A 16,346-nucleotide genomic window follows, 5' to 3' on the forward strand; every position below is an offset into this window, starting at 1 on the left:
GGGCCGGGCATCGAACCACTGTTGCTCAGAGCTCAAACTCTTGAGCAAGCTCTTAACCAACTGAGCCACTTGGCCGGCCCCAGAGTTTGCACTCTTAATTAATCAACTGAGCCACTTGGCCGGCCCAAAGTAAGATTTTTTTTTTAACTACTGTTTCACTTTCTTTAATAGGAATAAGGTTATTCAGATATTCTACCATTCCTGAGTCTGTTTTAATAAGAGATATTTTTCTAGTTATTTTCCCATTTTATCTAAAGTTTCAAATTTATTGGCCTAATGTTCATAATATCTTCCATCGTTTTAATATCTATAATATCTGTAATTATGTACCCTTTTTATTTCTGGGATTATTTATGACTTTTCGTTTTTCTTGATTTTTGCCAGAGTTGGTGAATATTATTCTTTTCAAAGTCCGAAATTTTGACTTGTTGAGCAATGTGAAATTGGACTGCAAAACCACACGAGAGCCGATTCATAGTAGGTGGATAAATATATTCTACGTGTACTTTAAAAGAACACTTATTCTACTCTTGTGGGATGGAGTGTTCTATACATGCCCATTAGGTAAAGTTGGTTGATAATGTTCAAATCTTCTATATCCTTCCTTTCTAGCTCCTTGTTCTATCAATTACTGAAAGGAATGTTGAAATTGCCAACCACAATTGTAGATTTGTCTATTTCTTCTTTCAGTTCTGTCAGCTTTTGCTTCCTGTATTTTATAGATCTATTATTCGTTATAGTCATAGCTAGGACTGTTATATCTTCTTGATATAGTCATTATGAATTATCCCTCTTAATATTTTTTGTTCTGCAGTTTATTTTGTCTGATATTAATATAATCACTCCACTTTTCTAATGATTAGAGCAACAGGAAACCTTTCTGCTCAATTTTTTGTTTTCCAGCTCTTGTTTCCTGCCAAGCTCCTTAGACTTTCTGCTACACATGTATATTCAGGTTTGGCCAAGGATTTGGACGGTTATTTATATGTAAACTTGAGGGCCCCCTGACATTCATCCTGAAGCCAATAAGACTCTGCTAAAATTCTAGCATGTAGCCCTTCAAAAACAGCTGTATAATGATGTAAATATCACCAAGTATGGTCCCATTCTTTCAAGGGTCATTTTCTCTTCAGTTTTTATATGCTTTGGGTGATTTTCCAGTTCTACCAAATAGGTATTTTAAATATTTTTACCCCAGATTAATAATTGTTACCTAAAAGAGGACATAAGCTAGTCTGTTATTACCAAAAGCAGAAATCCTTACAGAGATATATTCTACATTCAAAGGGAACTATAAAGAAATCTTAAATTACACTCAGTAGTTTACTACTAATAATATTGTATTGTAATTTTGAAACTTTAATATATACTGCAGGATAACACAAATAAAATATTATAGTATCTATCATAATAATATTATCATAATATTTTAATATAAGAGAAAAAAGATTGTAATATAAGAGAAAAAAGATAAATATAAAAATCAGAGAAGTTTAATCAAATCCTTCCAATCTTAAATTTTAATTGGAAATATCAACATTTCATGATTGAAAAAATAAATTCCTAGCTCTAACAACAAATAAAGGGCCGAGAAATAAATAACAACCATAACAATAAGCACCTTCACAACTTAGGTCTTGGTGTCTAAATACTATTCTCTACTAAAAGAAATCAGAGGTCCTTGGAGAAAAGGCCAAATCTAAGTCTGGGCAGGGAAAATACAAGGTGAGCCTATGATAGCTTGTTGTGCTAGAAAGCAGGAAAATGTTCAAGGACTAAAATGGGAGTGATGTCAAAAGGACATGGAAGTCAGCTTAAATGGACTCCCACAGGTCACATTTAGACAACATGGGGCTTTAAAAAGCCCAATAATAACTATAATTGAAAATATACTAAATTAATAAAAATCTATAATAATAAATTTGGAATACATAAGGTAGGACCCCATGAGAAGCAAAGAATAGTTACTGGAGAAAGAACATCTACTATAGAGCTGTGAACTGAAAAATTCCCAGAGACTGTACAGGGTTGAAAGATGCTGAAATTCTACCCAGTCAGAGTTGAGAGAGCTTGTTGGATACCTACAGCCTAAAACTGCACAAAGGAAACACATTATTAATAGGGCTAAATTAGCCCTACTGGCAAGGGTCAAGTGAACCAAACCCAAACAAAACAAAAACAAGCCTCAAACAGATCAAACTGATCAGCAAGTAACTGACTTGGCTGCCAAAACAAAACTTAATAGTCTTTAAAAGAAGAAAGGAGAATCCAGACACTCAAGCCAAACATTCACAATTTCTAGTATTCAGTAAAAAATTACTATTTGAATAGCAGAAAAATATAAACCATAACCAAAGGAAAAAATCAGTCAATAGAAAGAGAGCTAGAAATCACAACTCTGATGTAATGAGTAGACAAGGACTTTAAAGTTGCTATTATAAATATACTTACAGATTTAAAACAACCATGAAGATAAATAGGAGTGAACTGGAAGATATAAAGAACTAAACAGAATTTTTAGAGCCCAAAATATAATATCTGAAAGCAAAATTTACAGGATGTCCTTAACAGTAGGTTATAAAATACAGAAAAGATCAGTGAGCTTTTGTACATAGTAATGATAACTCATCAAATTGAGATTAAGATAAAAAATAAGGCTAAACAATGTGTGGGTGATCTTTGTATGTGATGTGTAGAACAATATCAAGTAATCTAATATTTATGTTGTTGGAGTTGAACTAAAAGATGTGTCAGAAGGCAGATCAGTTGTGGCCTGGTCACAAGAGAACTTTTTGGGGTGACAGAAATATTTTATATCTTGATTGTGGTAATAGATATTTAGGGGTATGCATTTGTCAAAGCTCATCAAACTGTTTACTTGAAATTGTTACATTTCATTATGTGTATATTATACCTCAATAGAGTTGATTTTTTAAATTCTATGATATCATAATAATTCAGAGAGAGAAATACCTATTTGTCAACCTGGAGGTGACTAGTACTTGCTAATTGTGATGGGAAAAAAAAAGACCCTTAACAGTGAAAAGACCTGGTAGCACCACCTTAATTAAGTGATCACTCAACATCATTAACAGCCAGGCAACTTGATAAAAACACCTGTGAAGAATAATAATATCATCTATAAAGTAGTCTTGCCTAAAATACTGACTCTAATTAGGCCATTTTACAGAACAGAACAAACTTCAATTATAGAAAATTACAGAATTAACTTCCATTTTACAGAACAGAAATAAACACATAAAGTCAATACTGCAGATATTAATTGTTGAATTTAGCATGTTGGGAAATTATATATTTACTCTTCAGCTTTTCTGCATGCCTGAAAATTTTCACAATAAAAACTGAAGAAAGTGATTAAGAGGTCCGCAAACATACCATATTATAAGAGTGCAGTGAAACCCCACAATAACAAGACCTGAGGTAATGTAAATTTGGATGTGATGTGATAGGAAATTTCATTTTAATAGTAGGCTCACCCTTGGCATTTCATTAACCTTGCAGTAATGAGGACTCACATTTTATGCAACTGAAAGTTTCAGACATCTCTTAATAGCATTATGGTAAGGGTCTTACCATTTTTGAGTTATTGAGGTATAATATGACAGGGTAATTTTTTTGGGGGGCGGGGAGGAACTGAATTATTATTTTGTTGTTAAGGAGTCCACTTCTATGACTGTCATGAAACCCAGGCTGGGTAAACAGCGACTTGTTCTGGAGGTAACTACACCTCACTCTGGACTTTCTGGTTATAACTACTGTTCTTACCTACCTCAACTGAAAGCCCAGACCCATGAGGCCTCAATCCCCACCCTCTCATTCCTGGAAGATGCCAAGGCCAACTATGTAGGAGGCTTTTTCAGAGAAGATGACTTTGTCTTCTCAGAAGATAAATCCTCTGCTTTGCTTTATGAGGCAGATAGCAACCCCAAACCACAGACAGGTTGGGACCTGCGCAGGCCTCAAGATGACTTAGTAATTTTGAATTCCTGGTGTACACAGAGCCTTATGAGATGATAATTTAAGAGAAAATGGTATCTGTGAAAATGTGTTTATATAGACAATTGATTTTTTTTTTGGTTTTGTTAATTCACTTGATACCATATATTTTGGCTTTTAAATGTACATTCAATTCAGATCATAGAATATAGTTATATCTTAGAGAAAGAATCATGTAGTCTATAATTCCTTCTAGAGATCTTATGCCAAACATGAGTTATTAAAAATTTCTGGGTATCTTTATCTTTTTACATTAACTTTCTCCTCTTTGTGTTAAACATTTTACTGTCATAAGAGGAAAGAACTACCCTCAACCCAAATAAAAGTTACAATTTAAATATATAAAAATAATTATGTTCTGGAACAACGTAAGTCATATGCAGCTGCCAAAAAGATAGCTTTTAAAATTCTTGGTTTCTTGGCAAGATGCTTTTAAAATGTGTAATATGTCATATGAAGAATGTGTGTGTGTCTGTATGACAAAAGGCATTTCAAAAATTCAAATACCTAAATACCAGGTCAGAAAGATTGTTATTAAAATTTAATTTAAGCAGCTTTGCCTCATTTTATTTCTTGAATTAGTCAGGGACTGTAAACAGATATATTCTTGTGACATCATAGAGACTGATGAGACAAGTAAAGAGTTAACAGGAGCAGGCTTGTGAGCTGGCAGGATGCGACAGGCAGAGTTAACAAGAGCAAGCTTGTGAGCTAACATGAACAAGCTTAAAATTTAACTGCGTGGCCCTGAATCCCGTGGTTAGCACTGCACCTGCAGGTTGACAAGCACCTTACATCCATCACAGGTGGGAACAAAACAGTTCCCAGTCGCAACAGCCACCTCCTGCAAGCTGACTTCCATCATAGATGCGAACAGGACAGTTCCCAGAAGACAACTGTAACGGCAGCCCCCCTGCAAGCTGACAAGCACCCTACATTTTGCATGGAAAAATATAAAACCCCAGCACAACTTGTCATCGGGGCAGCTGCCCCCCATCGGACTCTGCTCTGGCTAAACTTTTGCCAGTATCTCTGTCTCTCTTATGCCTCTGTCTCTGCAGCTGTCTCCATCAGACTGCTCTGGCAAACTTGTGCCAGTATCTTTCTCTTATCCCTCTGTCTCTGCAGCTCTCACTCTCAGACTGCCTGGCAAAAGTTCTGCCAGTTCCAAACAGAACTCTCTCTCCCTTTTTAACTTGCAATAAATCTTTTCTCTGGATACTCTTGTAGAGTCTCGTAAATTCTTTTTACATTCTGCAAACGACCAGGGGTTAATTCTACACCAATACAGAGATCCTAACAGTAACAATAGTTTGTTCATCACTGTATGTCTAGTATATTCATCAGTATTTAACACACAGGAGGTACTCATTAAGTATTTGTTAAACTAATCAATTAGTAAATTTGTTCTCATATTAACCAGTCAGTAATTAATTAATCACTATATAATCCCTGTTCTTTGGAAAAGCACAGGCCATTTATATTTTTAATTTCTTATGACTGTAAAAAGTTTCTTTAATCTATTACTGAGTGCCACAAAGGTTTTTATTCTAATTAGCAATACTGAATGGAAACATAATTTAGAAAAGACTGGATAAAGCAGATGAACCAACAAGGGAGGGTAACATTCATATTAGTAGGAGCTAAAAACCAAACATGAAGGATACAATGGAATTTTAACCAGCTTTTTCCCTTTTGTATAGATATTTATGATAAAGTAAATAACTACCGAATGAAAAGAAAAAATTCAATGCAAATGATATACAGGCAGAAGAAAAAAAAAGGGGAATCCAATAAAACCATTATTGTCTATTCCTCTGAAGAGTCTCTAGTTTATCCAAAAATTTCATTATGACAATCCTGTAAGTACTACCTCAATACTACCCTCATATTTGCCATCTAATTTTAGCTGGGTTATTTTCTGTATCTGATAAGTGGAAATCACATGAGACTATTTTAAGATAGCTGTAGGATTAACTACATTTCACAGATATTCAGAATTGAGCTAATGGATCTGGCATCATGGTTTTTAGCATATTCCATATTTTTGGTAAGAAAAATATCCTTGAGAATGCAGACTCAAATACTGGTATTAGGAGAGATGAGACATTCTGTTGTGGGAATCTCACATCATATTTTTACCTTTAGCTAACAAACATGGTAGTTTAACATTCATGGAAATTACAGGTCATTCAGCCTACATGCAGACTTTGAATGACTGATACCTACTACTGCACTACTGGGGGTTTGGTGGAGCCAGGGCAGCAGACGGTGACACCATGGATGGAGTCTGGAAATGGAAAATATAAGAGCGAACACACCCTTTAGAAAACTTCTTAGACTTGTCCTGTTCTACCAAGGCTCTGAAACTGGCTTCACTCAGAGTTTGAAGAAACAAACAGCAGGAAAAATTCTTCTACACAAGCCAATGTTTCTCAAACTAGGCAAGGGCTTGCCAATAGTACTTGGCCAGCACACTAGGGTAGTGGTTTAGCCATGACCATGAATTCAGAGAGGAAAATGGCTATTTACTGTATACCCTGACTTCTTCTCTATGGAGGCTATAGATCATGTGCCAGGAAAAAAGGTGAGTTGGGGTTACTGGGCTTCTCTAGACCAGGCAGATGGCAAGCCATTTTTGGTTCAGATCACTTTCATGAGGTTGTCCAAAAACATGCTCATATTCCATAGAGATTTATCCAATGAGAATATGGGTGTTTACCTATGAGGCCTCACAACCGCAAACCTCTACCCCCCTGAAACATGACCTCAAAACCTCCAGAGTTCTGAGGGGGTATTTGAAAATCACTAGTTTAGATTACACTCAACCAATGCAAGAATTCCTTGTATAGTCCCTGACAGATGTCTGCCCAGAATCTTATTGTACACTTAGAGTGCTGCACTGTGTCCCCAGGGAACTTATTCTGTCATTGGGCAGATCTGACTGTTAGAAAGTTATTTCCCAATACCAAGTATTAAGTGGTATTTCTTGTGTGGACCACTTCTTGGCACTTATGCTTTCCAGTCTTAGTTTTTTTGGGGGGTTTTTGATGCCTTCCTAACAAGTACATATTCTCCTTGAGGGCTGGACAGCCTGTCTTTTTTTCATGTTTACTTCCATATCCCTTCACCATGGTGTATTGGGTAGATAACTATACCCAAGTGTGCACAGGTCCACAGTGAACTAGTCCTAATAACAATTATTTTACTTACTTTCTGCCACATTTCCTCACAAAACTCCTTCATTAATAAAATCTAAACTGCCAAGCTATATCCTATGTCTTTCTCCTTTTCAAATAACTTCTTTCTTTTCATCCCAACCTCTCCCCCTCTAGGTCAGGGAATTTTATCCTAGGTACATGAACTTCTGGACACTGTACATAAAAACGTACATTTTGTGTGTGTGTATGTGTGTGAGAGAGGGCTTCACACTTTCACACAACCCTCAAAGGACCACAGATTAAAATCCACTGCTGTAACTTTTTTTGCCTTGTCAGTTTAACCAAGTCTCTTCTCTTCTGAAAAGTTCAGCTTCTGCCCCTGGATCAAGGTTCCAGAAAACTTTCCATATAGGGGAAACTTTTCTAGGCTCTGAACTTATTTATGTCAATTTCCATACCGTTAATTTGATTTATTATGTACCTGGTGAAACTAATTTTAAATTAGTATCTTCATTGTGATTTAATTATTTCGTTATTTAATGCTTCATGACTGTAAACTCTTAGTGGGTTCAATGTCTTTTTGTTGCATGTACTACCTTGTACAAAGCAGGTACTTGGATACAGATGAAGATGGTGAATCATTTTCAAAATAATCAGTATATAGAAACTGAATTTTAAAGGTATATATCACAGCTGAGAAGTTGGAGCTGGGCAAAAAGCCACAGTTAGTTGCCACCTCACCTCGGCTTTACGAATATTTTCTCTAGCTTCATCTATTTTCTGTTCCAACTCTGCTCGGCTTTGTTCTGATACCGCAACTCCATGACACTCCAGATCATCTAGAACCTATTAAAGAAAATAAGAAAACAATAACTGGTTTTTCTTAAGTGACTACAGTATTTAGATAATTTAAAAGACTTTAGTGATGAGTAGGCACAATTCCCTTTTTAATCTTTAATTTTTTTCATTTTTGTTTATTAAAAAAAAATCTTTGAACTAATTATAGACCCATAGGAAGTTGCAAAAGTAGTAGAGCCCCTTTCCCCAGCTTCCCCTAATGGCAACACACACTTGTATAAGTATAATACAAATATAAAAACCAGGAAATAGACATTGGCAGAATCTACAAACCTTATTTGGGTTGCACGTTTTGATATGTATACCTTGAATTTTTAAAAACTACATGAATATAAAGAATTGTTGCAAAACAACGAAAGCAAAGTGGCAAAAAGTCTATTATACCTGCACGCCCCACCACGTACCCACCTCAAGGTAACCACTGTCCCATCAATCTCTGTGTATTTTTTTCAAACCATTTCTTATGTATTTCCTACATACTTACAGTTTTGTTTAAAAAATAATGAAATGAGATCTATCATCCCCTCAATGTGTCTAAGAAACCTTTTTATATTTTTATAAATAGACTGATTTCCTTCTCTAGTTAATCCATAGATTCAATAGTTTAACTGTACCATGCTTTATTTACTTAATCTAGTGCTATGTGAATTTATAAATTTCTCAATATTATAAAATAGTACTGTACAAACAACTTAGTCAATGGCTCTTTGAACACATGTGGGAATATTTATTTAAGATAAAAACACAGAAATGGAAATTGTACATTTTAATATTAATAGACATTACCAAATTGCCCCAAAAGATTGTACCTACTCTTCTATTAGTAGTGTGTGAGAGCATGTTTCTTTTTTTTTTAAAGATTTTTATTGGGGAATTGGGGGGATGGGAACAGTGCTGGGGAATTGGGGGAAGGGGAACAGGTTGCTGTCGTTTTGTTCTTCAATCTAGTTGTGGAGGATGTTGCTTCACTGGCCCAAGTTGGCACCATCATTGCGCTCTTCTCTGGCGAGGCAGATCAGTCGCCGGCTTCTGGACGGCCGCTCACTGCGGCTGCTGGCCGCTCACGCTGGCTGCTGGCCACACACGGTAGCCCATGGCAATCCACTGCCACAGGGACTGCAGCCCACGCCGTCGCCGGCGACTCATGGCAGCCCAGCTCCAGGTTGAGCTGTTGTTCAGCATCTTAGCTGTGGAGGGCAGTGTCACTGGCCCTCATATGTGGGATCCGAACCGGGGCCCTCTGGCATCCCAAGCGAGTTCTTAACCATCGCGCCACTTGGCCGGCCCGAGAGCATGTTTCTTTATCTCTCACCAACATTGGATGTTGTCAATCTCTGAATTTTTGCCAATATGATAAATAAAGATTATCTCGTTTTAATTTTCATTTCTGTGTAATAGAGAGAGCATCATATTTCATATGTTGCCATCTGTATTTCTACTTTTATAAATAGGCAGTTCATTTCCTCCACACATTTTTCTAATTTTATGTCTTTTTGGTACTGTTTAAATGTATTCTTTCTAGATAGTAGTCTTTTTTCTTTTGTTACAAATATTTTCTCCTATTCTATTCCCTTTCTCTTAACTTTAAAAATTTCTTTTGTTTTACAGAAATTTTTAGTTTTTAATGTGGTTACATTTATCAGTCTTGTCCTTTATGGGTCCTGGGTTTTGTATCTTGCTTAAACCATCTGCAATATGCTAAAAAATTCTATATTTTTCCAGTTTTTAATAACCAAAAACTGAAAAAATATAGCAATTAGCTCTTTAATTCTTCTGAATTTTATTTTGTATTTGGTGGAAGGGAGGAATCTACATTTTTTTCCCTTAATACACAATTGCTCTAACGTCATTTATTGAATAAATATTTTCCCAAAGCTTTGAAATGTCATTAACATGTGAAAAATTTCAAATATACTCAAAAGTAAAGAGACTATTTTACTTTGTTCTTTGGTTTAAAAATGTCTTTCTTCTTACAGATTATAACATTTCACTGGTTGATTCATCAGTATTTTATTGCTGTGGTAAATACACTGCATTTTGTGATGTATGATTTCTAGTAAATAGGAAAACTAATCATTTTTGTATATAATCTTGTATCTATTCACCTTACTGAACTCTTATTACTTCTAATAGTTTGACAGCTGGGTCTCTTATACTTTTGAAGGTACAGAATCACATCATCTATAAATAATGACAGATGTACATTTTCCTAATATTTACACATCTTATTTTTCATTCATTAATGCATTGACTAAATCCTCTTATGATACTGAAAACTAGTAGTGATGATAGGGTACTATTTTCTTATTATCACTGTAGTAAGCAAAATGGTTTCCAAAAGAAATCTACATCCTAATTCCTGGAACTATGTATATGTAAGATATAACTTGCAGATATTTTAGAGTTATGGACCTTAAAATAGGGAGATTATCTTGGATTATCTGAGTGAGCACAATCTAATCACATGACCCCTTACAGAGAACTTTCTCTGGCTGGAATGAGATGAGAGATAAGCCAAAAAGGAAGTCAGTGAGATTCCTGGCATGAGGATTCAAGGCATCATTGCTGGCTCTGAGATGTAGGAGCCTATGCACAGAAGATTGGCTTGTAGGAGCTAGGTATAGCCCCAGCTGACAGCCAGGATGAAAACAGGGACCTCAGTCGTACAATTATAAGGAAATGGATTCTGACAACAACCTGCATGAGCGTGCAAGCAAATTCTTCCCCAGAGGCCAGCCTGGCTGACACCTTGATTTCAGCTTTGTTAAAGCTAGAACTGAAAAATTAGCCAAGCTCAATAAGATTTCTGACCTCTAGAACTGTGAGATAATAATTTTGTATTCTTTTAAGCCACTAAGTTTGTGGAGACTTTTTATGGCAGCTATAAAAAAGTAAATACAACCCAACCATCAAGCATAATGTCTGCTCTAAGTTTCAGGAAGATATCCTTGTCAGGGTGAAAAAGTCTTTATCCAGCTGGCTGGGAATTTTGTTTTATTTTTTAATCACTAAGGGATACTGAATTTAATCATATGCTTTTTGGGGCAATCATGAAAATAATCATAGAATTTTTTATCTTTATTCTGTAAATGCAGGTTATTATATTGATAAATTATATACTGTTGAATCATCCTTGCACCCTAATTAGTCATGTGCTTTTAAAACACAGCTGGATTCATTTTTTTTTTTTTAAAGATTTTATTGGGGAATTGGGGCGAGGGGAACAGACAGGTAGACAAATTGCTGTTTTGTTCTTCTGTCTAGTTGTGGAGGACGTTGCTTCACTGGCCCATGTTGGTATGATCATTGCACTCTTCCTGGGTGAGGCAATGGGTCGCCGGTCGTTGGCTGGCTGCTCACAGTGGCTCCCGGTAGCTCACACCGGCTACCAGCCGCTCATTCTGGCTTGGTAGCTCACACCGGCTACCAGCCGCTCATTCTGGCTTCCAGCCACTCACGTAGCTCACGGTAGCCCATTGCAGCCCTGCTGCAGCCTACGCCATCGCCGGCGACTCACAGCAGCCCAGCTCCAGGTTGAGCTGTTTGTTCACCATCTTAGCTGTAGAGGGCGCAGCCTCAATGGCCCTCAATGTGGAATCTGAACCGCAGCCCTGCTGCTCAGAGCTGGTGCTCCCAAGCAAGCTCTTAACCAGCTGAGCCACTCGGCTGGCCCTGGATTCATTTTTATTAAACTTTATTTAGCATTTTTACAAGTTTGACACATTTTTGTTAAAAATCAATTGACTGTATATGTGGTGTGCCTATTTCTAGATTCTTTATTTTGTTCCATTCACCTATAAGTCTATTCATACACCAATACCGCAACATCTTGATTACTGTATTTTTATGTTTTGAAACCAAGTAGAGTAAGCCCTCCAAGTTTGTCCTTAGTTTTCAAAATTGTTTGGACTATTCTAGATCATTTGCTTTTCCACATATATATTGGAAGCATTTTATCAATTTCTACAAAAACTCTGCTGCATTTTTTACTTGGACTGTGCTGATATATGGATTAATTTGGAAATAACTAGTATTTTTTAAATATTGAGACTTCTATTCCATTGGTCTGTCTATATGTCTGTTCTTATGCCAGTACTACAATATCTTGACTACTATAGTTTTGTAATAAGTTTTGAAGTCAGGAAGTATGACTCTTCCAATTTTGTTCTTTTTCAAGAACATTTTGGCTATTAAATGTTTCTTGAAATTCCATCTGGATTTTAGAGTGGGTTTTTCTATTTCTGTGAAAAACACTGTTGGGATTTTGATAAGGATTACATTGAATTTGCAGATCATTTTGGGTGGTATTGTTGTCTTAACACTGTCTTCCATTCTTTGAACACAGGATGATGTTCCATTTATTTACACCTTATTAAATTCATTTCATCAATGTCTTATAATTTTTAGTGTACAAGTCTTTTGCCTCTTTCGTTAAGTTTATTCCCAAGTATTTTATTCTTTTTGACGCTATTGTAAGTGGAATTGTCTTCTTAATTTCCAATTCTAGATTATTCATTGTTAGCATATAAAAATGCAACTGATTTTTGTGAGTTAATTTTGTATCCTGCTACTTTGCTGAATTTGTTTATTAATAGGTAGGTGTGTGTGTGTGTGTAACATTTACATTTTCTGCATTTAAGATCATGTCATTTGTGAACAAAGATAATTTTATTTCTTCCTTTCCAATTTGGATGGCTTTTATTTCTTTCTTTTGCCTAATTGGTGTGGTCAGGATTTCTAGTACTATGTTCAATACAAGTGGCGTAAGAGGGACATCCTTATCTTGTTTCTGATCTTAGAGGAAATGCATTCTGTCTTTCACCACTGAGAAACAAATTGTTTTTTAACAAATTGATTATGATATAATTTGGAGTGATCTTTGTGTTTTACCCATCTGGGTTTGTTGAGCTCCTTAGATTTGGAGTTTTACAGTTCTTATTAAACTTGGACAGTTTTCAGCTATAATTTTTTTCAAATGTTCTTCTGATTGTTTTGTCTCCCGAAGAAATCTTTTTAACTCATAAAATATGTTATATCACATATTGTCCCACACAGGTCAATGATGCTCCTTTTATTTTTAAAAAGTCTTTTATTTCTCTCTGTGTTTCAGTTTGCATAGTTCTTAGTGCTACTATGTTTCAAGCTGGTTGTTCTGGTTTTTTATTTTCCAGCATCTAACCTATCAATTTTTTCATTTCAAATATTGTATTTTCAGCTCTATAAGTTCCATTTGGTTTTTCTGTATATCTTTGTTTTCTTTCCTCAATATGCTCATATTTATGTTCTTTTAAATCCTTGAGCTTACTCACTGTTCTAAAGTCCTTGTTTGCTGGAAGTGCTAGTCACAGCAATCAGACAAAAAAAAAAGTAATAAAAGGCATCCAAATTGGAAAGGAATAAGTAAAACTGTCATTATTTGTAGATGACATGATTCTATATATATAGAACCCTAAAGACTCCACCAAAACTATTAGAGCTGATAAATAAATTCAGTCAAGTAGCAGGATACAAAATTAATATTCAGAAGTCAGTTGCATTTTTATACACCAATAACAAACTATCAGAAAGAGAAATTAAGAAAACAATCCCATTTACAAAATTGCATCAAAAACAAAAACAAACAAACAAACCTAGGAATAAATATAACCAAGGAGGTAAAAGACCTGTACTTGGGAAATTTGAAGAAATTGAAGAAGATACAAATAAATGGAAGCATATACCATGCTCATGGATAGGAACAATGTTAATTGTTAAAATTTCCATGCTACCCAAAGCAATCTACAGGTTCAATGCAATCCCTATCAAAACACCAATGGTATTTTTCATAGAACAAGAACAAGTGATCCTAAAATTTATATGAAACCAGAAAAGACCCCAAACAGCCAAAGCAATCTTGAGAAAGAATAAAGTTGACAGTATCATGCCACCTGATATCAAACTATACTACAAGGTGATAGTAATCAAAACAAAATGGTACTGGCATAAAAACAGACACAAAGATCAATGGAACAGAATAGAGAACCCAGAAAAACCCATGCCTATATGGTCAATTAATCTATGACAAAGGAGACAAGAATATACAGTGGGGTAAAGACAGTCTCTTTAATAAATGGTGCTGGGAAAACTAGACAGACATATGCAAAAGAATGAAACTAGACCACTTTCTTACATCATATATAAGAATAAACTCAAAATAGATTAAAGATTTAAATGTAAGACCCCAAGCCATAAAGTTTGTAGAAGAAAACATAGGCAGTAAACTCTCTGACATTGCTCTTAGTAATATGTTTTTAGATATGTCTCCTCGGACAAGGGAAATAAATGAAAAAATAAACTAATGGGACTACATCAAACTAAAAATTCTTTGCACAGTAAAGAAAATAAACTAAACAAAAATACAACCTATTGAATCCTAAAAAATATTCACCAATGATACATCTGATAAAGGGGTTAATATCCAAAATATATAAGGACCTAATACAACTTAACACCCCAATCATAAACAATCTAGGCAGAGAACCTGAATAGACATTTCTCCAAAGAGGACATACAGATGGCCAATAACATATGAAAAGAAGCTGAACATCATTAATTGTCAGAAAAATGAAAATTAAAACTACAATGAGATATCACTGCATGGATGTCAGAATGGCTATTATCAATAAATCAATAAACAAGTGGTGGCGAAGATGTGGAGAAAGGGAACCATCGTGCACTGTTGGTGGGATTGTAAATTGGTGCAGCTGCTATAAAAAGCAATATGGAGGTTTCTCAAAAAATTAAAAATAGAGCTGCCATACAATCTAGCAATTCCATTTTCAGATATTTATCTGAAGAAAACAAAAACACTAATTCCAAAAAACATGTGCACCTCTATGTTCATTGCAGCATTATTTACAATAGCCAAGATATGGAAGCAACTTAAGTGTCCACTGATAGACCCATGGATAAACAAGAAGTGGTAAATTTATACAATGGAATATTACTCAGCCATAAAAAGAATGACATCTTGCCACTTGTGACAACGTGGATGGACCTAGAGGGCATTATGCTAAGTGAAATAAGTCAGACAGAAAAGACAAATACCATATGATTTCACTTATATGTGGAATTGGTAAAAACAAAACAAACAAAACAGAAACAAACTCATATATACAGGGAACATTTTGATGGTTGCCAGATGGGAGGGGCTCGGGGAATGGGTAAAAAAGGGGAAGAGATTAAGATGTACAAATTGGTAGTTACAAAACAGTCATGGGGATGTATAGTATAAAAAATATAGTCGATAATATTAAACAACTATGTATGGTGTCAGATAGGTACTAGACTTACCAGGGTGATCACTTCATAAATTATATAAATGTCTAATCACTATGTCATACACCTGAGAAACTAATATAGTATTGTATGTAAACTATAACTGAAAAATAAAAAAACATTATTAAAAAAATAAAGCCCTTATTTGCTAATTACATTTATGGGTCTGCTTTAATGGATTTTTCTTTTGGTAATGGGTTATACTCTCCTGCTTCTTTTAATATCTAGCAATTTTTATTTGATTCTTGACATTGTGAATACTACGTAATTGAATGTTGCATTTTGTTTTCTTCCTTGGAAGAGTAGATTTTTTTTCTGGCAGGCAAATAAATAAATTACTTGTGGATTAGCTTGATCTTTTTGAAGCTTGTTTTAAAGCTCTGTTAGTTCTAAAGTAGCCTTATTCTAGGGCTAGTTTAGCCCCACTACCAATTTATAATCCTTTGTGGTCTCCTGAATGCCCTACGTGATCCACAAGTACTCTGAATTTAGCTAGTCAGAACTTGAATGTGTCCCAGCCCCCAGGCTTGGTTTCTACCCAATGCAAGTGTGGTTTAGTATTCAGCAACAGACTGAAGGAAGACCTATATAGATTTTTGGAATTCTTTCTCTGCATCTCCCTGCTGCCTCATACTCTGCCTTGAAAATTCATGCCACTTCAGCCTCTCTGAACTCTAATCTCTATCATTTCAACTCAGCAAGTCTGTGGTGATCTGTTTCAGTTCTCTCTCCCTGTACTAAATAGGGAAAGTGCCTCCAGGCAGAAAGCCTGGGAGGTCATAGGGCTAATTTGAACTTTTTTTCTCTCTCAGATTTCACAATCCTGTTATTGCTTATTGTCCAATATCTGAAAACATTTGTTTCATACGTTTAGATCAATTTTATAGTTGTTTATGCAGGAGGATACGTGTGATCCTAGTTACTTCATCTTAGCCAAAAGCAGAACTGATTTTAGTGTTAAAAAACCCCTTCATTTTATTGCTTAAAATATAC

General features: G+C 35.3%; 1 protein-coding gene across 2 annotated transcripts in view; it reads right to left on the reverse strand.

The window, feature by feature from the left end:
- The window catches only part of FCHSD2 (FCH and double SH3 domains 2), a 222,154-nt gene that overhangs the window by 32,516 nt on the left and 173,292 nt on the right, over window positions 1–16,346 (reverse strand). For both annotated transcript variants that reach the window (XM_019649420.1, XM_019649421.1), the window contains one exon: window positions 7,920–8,024. In XM_019649420.1, coding sequence (XP_019504965.1) covers window positions 7,920–8,024 — 105 coding nt within the window. The remainder of the gene's footprint in view (window positions 1–7,919; window positions 8,025–16,346) is intronic.

Source organism: Hipposideros armiger, unplaced genomic scaffold (assembly GCF_001890085.2).
Source record: "Hipposideros armiger isolate ML-2016 unplaced genomic scaffold, ASM189008v1 scaffold_132, whole genome shotgun sequence".
NCBI classification, from domain to species: Eukaryota; Metazoa; Chordata; class Mammalia; order Chiroptera; family Hipposideridae; genus Hipposideros; species Hipposideros armiger.